This window comes from Triticum dicoccoides, chromosome 3A (assembly GCF_002162155.2).
Source record: "Triticum dicoccoides isolate Atlit2015 ecotype Zavitan chromosome 3A, WEW_v2.0, whole genome shotgun sequence".
Classification (NCBI taxonomy): Eukaryota; Viridiplantae; Streptophyta; class Magnoliopsida; order Poales; family Poaceae; genus Triticum; species Triticum dicoccoides.
Genome location: NC_041384.1, coordinates 728,961,403 through 728,969,363, shown reverse-complemented (window position 1 = coordinate 728,969,363; position 7,961 = coordinate 728,961,403). Strand labels below are relative to the sequence as shown.

The window sequence follows — 7,961 nt, the reverse complement described above, 5'->3', positions numbered from 1 at the left end:
GAGGGCTCCTATGCATTTTCGCCATGTTATCCTCTAAAATAGACACATTGCCTGTCCGTGGACTGCGACCAAACTGTTTGTGGACACGAAACGAAACGGGAGCCGGTCATCCGGCCATCCAACCATATATTGCGCCAAACAACAACAACCTTTCACCAAATAGCTAGCACGTTCACTAGTGCCTTTTGTCAAACATGCGTGTTATACTAATAAGCACTTAAAACGAAATTAGATCCATTTGAGCTAGTTATCTTTCGCCCTTTTGAGCTACACCTTCCGCCATTTGACACTTGAGCTAGCTACCTTCCGCCATTTGAGCTAGGTATAGCTAGTACATCTCCCGTCATTTGATATAGGAAGAGAGAGGGGAGGATGCAATGTGTGGGGTACGTGGTGGCTTTTAGTTCGTCAAGTTGATGTCGGAACTATCGCAAAACTTCATCAGATTTGTTTTTTGGTTTGCGGAAAGAACTGACAAATAGACGCGTTCATGAATAACAACGGGTCTATGACGGTCTGTTTGAGCGTTGCGTTGGAGATGCCCATATCTCTTGCGGCTCATGGCATCACATGCCTTCCGTCTCTATAGCAGCGGCATGATGCATGCATAGGTAATTGTATAGCTGCATTGCACACGGCCATTGATCCCGGATCAGTGTTCGGGATCCAACCGTGTATCGAAGAACAAAGTCTAAAAACCACCTGGATCCAAACCCATACCCAACGTACAAAAATACTAACATACTTGTCTCTTTTCTTTTCATCGTCACATACTAATCTTGATAGGCAAAGTTTTCACTGTGTTTTCTCACGCCACCCATTCTCCTTGCCGTTGGACATGGTCTCGTTCTATGAAATGGGACAGAGGTGGAACAAACCCGCCAAGAGTTTGGTCTACGGAGAGTTTTCGCATGTGCGCTGTGCTCAGTGCATACACACGGCGCTCACGGAAAAAGGAGCAAAAGATATTTGAAACTGGATTGATGCCGGAAGGCAAAAAGGTCGCACTAGTAGTAGAGTGGACCTTGTAATTGTAAGGATTCAGGCAAGCAACAGAAGAGGCAAGGAATACCCAACCTTAGGTTAAGCATCACGTCCGTGTCAAAATACGTACGTCCAGCAGATCTTACGTGTCTTTGCTATCCTATATATACGTGAGGAAACAAAAACCATCCATCTTCCTGACACCGAGACCCCAAGGAGCTCTGCAACTGGAGACCATCGGGCTTCGGTTCATAACAGAAGCACGGAGATCGTATGCTCAATTAACTCTTAAGAAACTGAAAAATCTCTGATCATGATGATCCAGGGCAGGGGCGGAGCCAGGATTTAGACATAGGGGGGGGCAGACCGACGATAAAGCCAGTTTCTTTTGCCTCACAAACTACCTAATAGTTTTACATCCGAGTATCATTCATCTTTCTCGGATGTCCCCGAAGGGACTAGTATCATTCATTTTAACTTTGCATAGACACACACAACCTTTTGTGGCTGAAGCAGACTAGACAAAGTTGATAATCAAACTACTCCGAAATATGGCATGAAATGCTACATGTCATATGTACAAATAAGAAAAATCACTGTATAACCGAATAATAGGTTTGAGTGGAAAATCATCACTGGTTCTATTATGTAACTTTGTTGTTGTATTGAAAAAAAGGTCAATATTACATGAATACATACATAGAGAATCAAACCCAACCTGTACTCGTCCCCTCTACTGCTAGGTCGAGGTGGACCGGCTGGTCGTGGTTGGAAGGTGCATGATTTCGAACGATTGCCTGTGCCCGAGCGAGACGCATCACAAATCACACATCTGATGTATAACAAATTAATGATACAAGATGAGAATTCAGAGAAGTAGACAGTGCTGGATTAACCTTGGCTAGATCATTGGCTGCAGGACAAATAATTGACGAGTGAATTAGCTTGACTTTACGAATCAGATCATGAGAAGGGAGAGCCAAGGCGGGCCGCGGCGAGGGCGCAGGACGGCAACAGCGCTGCGCTAATCAACACACGCGCTAATCATCATCGGGAATAATGCCCAGCGTCCAGGAGACTTTTAACGAAGGCCGATCAACAAATATGGCCTTGTCATGGGCTTGTAAACGATTGCTAGTGGGCTTTTACATTGGCCCTTTTTCCTTTCTTCATAAATCACGTTGAGTTAGGAGGGCCAATTACTTCTGTACTTGAATCATATCGCTAATTATCTACGGCCTACTCGATGTTTGCTCGATCGATAGGGGGGGCCAGGCCCCTGCTCGCCCCCCTTTGTCTCCGCCACTGATCCAGGGTATGTCGCGATGCCTCAACGCGCACGTGTACGTACAACCATCAGACGTACGTGCACGAACGCGTCGCACGTCGGCCCCCGCCGAGGCGCGCGCGATGCCGACTGAGCGACAAGCTCGCGCCATTTTTCTCCGGAGTGTCAACTGATTAACTGCTTGATCGAGAGGAAGAACCCACCATCCTTATCGCTCACAGCTCCCCGCATTAAACACCTTAGCCGTCGCGTCATGGATGATGCGACGGATGGCCGCACCTGCACGTGCCGTCATCCACCCGTGATCTTCACCGATCATATCCCGATTAGAATGGAGCAAAGTAACTTTGATTCTAATTTACATTAGAGGCACAGACTTCTCTCAGCACAATGCGACCATTCGCGTGAACGCATGAGCATAGATTTGCCCGAAGCAGCAGAAAGAAGTTTGAACCCGTGATCGCCGGGAATGGTAAAAGCGCGGGAGAAGCGTTCAACAACACCCCACTAAACTAAGATCAAGAAGCTTCACACGTACTTCCCCGAAGATAACAAAGTGGCTTCAACCTTACGACCAAGCGTAAAGAAATCCCACGTCAACTATCACTCGCGCGCGCCACCGCCACCTCCCCACCCACCAACCGGCGACGGGAGCTCCCTCGCACCCTCCAAAACCGCATCCCACCACCACGCGCGCACGCAACCGCGGCCAGATCCGTCGACGCCTCCACCCGCAACCATCCAATCCCGCACACAGCGATGGAAGTGAAGCTGCACGCGGCGCGGACGCTGGTGGGCCGGCTGCGGGGCGCGGCGGCGGTGCGGGACGCGGGCGCCACGGCGGCGGCCGTCGCGGAGCTGCGGCGCGCCTCCAAGGACGACCCGGAGGTGCGCGCGCCGCTGGCGGACGCGGGCGCCGTGCCGTTCCTCGCGTCGCAGCTCACGGCGCCCTCCACGTCCGCCGCCGCCGAGGACGCGGCCGCCGCGCTGCTCAACATCTCCCTCTCCGCGCGGGAGCAGCTCATGTCGGCCCCGGGGATCCTCGACGCGCTCGCCCGGGCCATCCGGGCCGAGGACTACGCAGCCGCGCACCACGCCGCCGCCGTCGTCGCCAGCCTGCTCTGCGTCGACGCCTACCGCCCCATCGTCGGCGCCAAGCGCGCGCTCCTCTCCGCGCTCGTCTCGCTCCTCCTCCCCTCCAAGGCCCGCGGCACGCGCGCCACCAAGGACGCCCTGAAGGCGCTCTTCGGCGTCGCGCTCTACCCGCTCAACCGCGCCGCCCTGGTGGAGCTCGGCGTCGTGCGGGCGCTCTTCGGGCTCGTGATGACGGACGGGCGCACGGGCATCGTCGAGGACGCCACCGCAGTCGTCGCGCAGGTGGCCGGGTGCGCCGAGAGCCTCGACGCCTTCGCTGCGGTGTCCGGGGTGCGCATCCTCGCGGACCTCGTCGAGCCCGGGGGCGCCGCCACGGGGCGGGCCAGGGAGAACGCGGCCGCCGCGCTGCTGAACCTCGTCATGGCCGGCGGCGAGCGGGCCGTGGCGGAGGTGCTGGACGTGGGCGGCGCCGAGGAGGCCGTGAGGGAGCTGGCGGAGGACGGCGAGGCCAGCCCCAGGGGGAAGGCCAAGGCGGAGGCGCTGCTGAGGGCGCTCGAGGAGGGCGCCGCCGGCGCCAGGCGTCGGCATGAGCACCGGTTCGCGGATTTCCTAAACGGGCTCGTGGTGTCCGACCCCTACTTCTCGTCGCCGGCGTCGGCCACCACCCCCGACGACGCGTCACGCGTTACGCTTGGCTGACACTGCACGCACGTACGTACGTGTCTAATTAATTTGCACGCTGGTAGTATACTTCTGTGTTGTTGATCAGCTGATGTACATACTACAGTACCGTAGTAATGCTCGTACACTAATGGTTATTCGAGGAGATTCTTCCGTACATTCACAAGAAATTTCAGAGACTGATTTTGAATTATTGTTTTGTAAAAAAAAATCAGATTCTTTTATTTTTGGCGAGAGAAACTTCTGATCTATTTCAAATTATTTATCTGGTAAATTTCAGGAGAACTGGTTTTAAAACCAAACTACTCTCTTCATTTCAACTTTGAGTCATCTATTTTAAAAATGGAGCGAGTGATGTTTTGTGTGTACGATTGGAGCAACCCTCCTATTTGACTAGTTTGTTTTTGCAGTAGTAGCATTATGTTGCCCGCAAAAAAAAAGTAGCATTATGTTGACTCGTGGGTGTATCTGGGTGATGGAGATTATAAATTTTATTACAGCTTGGAAACGACGCAAGCTAAAGTGGACGGTGATTGTAGGATTTGACCAAGCCGTAGGATTTCCTGGCTTCAAGCGAGCTGCTACGACATGCTATCGTGGTGTATGTGGTCAGCATACACATCCAAATGTGCCCGATTTGTACATCGTGTTTGGGCGATCATCAAACATTGAAATGCACAATTTTTTACATCTTCGGCACAAGCAAGTCGTTCATAAACTAGCCAGATGGCCCGCACATTTACGCTGCAATCATCGGTGTTAATTGGTTAAGAATGTTATTATTAGTTTTTATCCTAATTATCTTTCATATCTAAATAGCTAATCTCACTAACATATTTTTTTCATGCCACCTCACCATGTAGTAACATGCATGCAAAAATGTCCACCTCAACATGCAACCATGCATTTAAAAAAATCCCATCTCAACATGGAAACATGCTTGACAATTTTCATTCTGTTATGCTATTTATGTTTAGTAAATATTTTACAACTATATACTAACCAAACAAAAAGAATCATATGTAGTTTTTGTTTCAGTTCTCATACTATTAATTCAAATATTCACGTTCTATACAATCAAATCTCATTACAAATATATCGCAAATCATTTCCGCAACAACGTGCATGGTATCATCTAGTACTTCATAAATTTGAGTACCCCGGTAGAAAGTAATAATAGAAAATCCCACGGCTAAAGAGTTCATTTCATTCATGACCAAACTTTTGTCATGCTTTCAAAAATGAACTTGTGTTACTCAAATTACAATCCACACGGAACAAAAAAAACTACACCGCTTGGACCAGAATGTAGCCATACAACTGCACAACGTTCAATGCATATAAAGTTTGCCGTATAATCACTAACCATGTTTTGGCCACGACTAAAGAGAGTAATATAAGATTTGTTAGTTGCATGTTTTGGCCACGACTGTTCAATGAGCAAACTGCATACCCATCACCTGGCGCACTCTGGGTCAGCCCAACGCGGGGGGGCGCGCGCGCGCGCCCACACACACGCACACGCACGCACACACGCACGCATGCACACACACACACACACACACACACACGCACACACGCACGCACGCACGCACGCACACACACACACGCTGTTTTCTTCATTATTGTTTTTGTTTCTATTATATTTATTTTTCTTTTTTCACGTAATTTTGAAATGTTTGTGATTTTATGAAATACTCATAAATTTGAAAAATTATTCATAAGTTCAATAAATGTTCATGATTTAGTTTTTTGGTGAATTTGAAAGAGTGTTCCTGAGTGCAAAAGATGTTCACGAATTCAAAAATACTCGTGAATAAAAAAAAGTTTGTCAAATCATAGAATTTTTTTCATAAAAATTAGAAAATGTTCACAAATTCATAAAATGTTCTTGGATTTCAAAAAGTTCATGGATTCAAAACATATTTGGGAATTCCAAAACTTTTCACTAATTAAAAGATGTTCACGAGTTCGTAAAATATTCACCTTTTCTAAAAACATGTTTCAAAGTCCAAACAAAAGTTCTAGATTCAAAAATAATTTCACCAAGTCAAAAAATATTTATGAATTCCTAAAAGTTAACATTTTTCATGAAATAGTAAGCAAATTGAAAAATGTTCTCAGATAAAAATTTCTTAATTTCGAGAAATATTCATCAATTGAAAAATGTTCATGAATTTCAAAGTACAAAAAAGGAAAATAAAAAAATAAAAATGAAAATAAATAAATAACAGTTTAGGGAAGGTTCTAGAACATTCTTAAAAAGAACCATAAAAAGGCTGCAATGGCCAGCCCAAGTAGCGTGTTGCGCGTAGGGTGGTATGCGTGTGCTGCATATCTACCAGTGATAAATAGCATTTACTATATGTTACAATTTCTCAAAACAAATTACTATATGGCACTGTTTTTTGAGACATTTCTATGTTTTTTTTTTGAGAAATCTCGCCATCCTATATTCATCGAAAGCAAGCGACATAGGTACAAGGTTTGGGTCATGTGGATAGCCCAACCAAACATGTCTACCTAGTCCTAGGTTACAATCAAACTTGGCGAGATTATGAGCCTCGTAATTATGGTCCCTACGGTCATGAATAAATATGAATTAAAACTATTAGAACGAAGCATTATTTCATGTACTAGAGCAGCGTTGGGACCTCCTGTCCCCCTGTTGATATCATTAACCACTTCTTGGCAGTCCGAGGCCACACATATATTGGTGTTCACAAGATCTTCTTCCAATGCCAAAGCTTTCCGGCAAGCATAAGTCTCTAGCATCACAGGATCAGTAATTCCCTGAAAAACAAATGTTGATGAGCCCAGGTATAAGCCCTCCTGGTCATGACATATCTCGCGGCAGCACCTCCCCGTGAGACCTGGCCACTGCTCCGTCCACATTAAACTTTGCCTTGCCAGTTGGCGGTGGCAGCCACCTTTTCTGTTGTGCAGATGATGCCGTATGTGTTATTTGATGCTCATTCCTAGCATTCAACTGACCAAGCTCATCAATGTAATTGTTAACAAAAAATGTGGTCTGTTGCGGACTCTGGAAAACTGATTCATATATGGCCATGGCGGAGGTGCTGGACGTGGGTGGCGCCGAGGAGGCCGTGAGGGAGCTGGCGGAGGGCGAGGCCAGCCCCGGGGGAAGGCCAAGGCGGAGGCGCTGCTGAGGGCGCTCGAGGAGGGCGTCGCCGGCGCCAGGCGGCGGCATGAGCACCGGTTCGCGGATTTCCTCAACGGGCTCGTGGTGTCCGACCCCTACTTCTCGTCGCCGGCGTCGGCCACCACCCCCGACGACGCGTCACGCGTTACGCTTGGCTGACCCTGCACGTACGTACGTCTCCAATTAAGTTGCACGCTGATAGTGGTACTTCCGTGTTGGTGATCAGCTGATGTAAATACTACAGTACTGCAGTAGTGTACGTGTACACTAATGGTTACTTGAGGGGATTATTCTGTGCTTTCACAAGAAATTGTAGAGGCTAATTTGAATTATTTGTTTTGTACAAGTTTCAAATTCTTTGGCTGGCAAATTTCAGGAGAACTGGTTTTAAAACCAAACTAATGTTTTGTGTGTACTAGAGGAGCAACTCTTGTATTGACTACCCCGCAAAAAAAACTCTTGTATTGACTAGTTTTTTTTTTTTTGCAGTAGTAGCGTTATGTTGACTCGTGGGTGTATCTTAGTTGATGGGGGATTATAAATTTAATTACAGCTTGGAAACCACGCAAGCTAAAGTGGACTGACGGTGATTGTAGGATTTGACCAAGCCGTAGGATTTCCTGGCTTCAAGCGAGCTGCTACGACATGCTATCGTGGTGTATGTGGTCAGCATGCACATCCAAATGTGCCCGATTTGTACATCGCGTTTGGGCGACCATCAAACATCAAAATGCACGGGTTTTTTTTTAC

General features: G+C 47.6%; 1 protein-coding gene and 1 pseudogene across 1 annotated transcript; both read left to right on the top strand.

The window, feature by feature from the left end:
* The first annotated feature begins 2,791 nt into the window (after positions 1-2,791).
* On the top strand, positions 2,792-4,272 carry LOC119270544 (protein spotted leaf 11-like). The gene has a single exon (XM_037552549.1). The coding sequence runs from the start codon at positions 3,032-3,034 to the stop codon at positions 4,064-4,066; it is 1,035 nt and encodes a 344-aa protein (XP_037408446.1). The 5' UTR covers positions 2,792-3,031; the 3' UTR covers positions 4,067-4,272.
* A 2,795-nt stretch (positions 4,273-7,067) lies between these two features.
* On the top strand, positions 7,068-7,517 carry LOC119273535 (annotated as a pseudogene).
* The last annotated feature ends 444 nt before the right edge of the window (positions 7,518-7,961 follow it).

Excerpts from the sequence above, each read along its gene's own strand:
- LOC119270544 (XM_037552549.1), top strand. The coding sequence starts at position 3,032 with ATGGAAGTGAAGCTGCACGCGGCGCGGACGCTGGTGGGCCGGCTGCGG.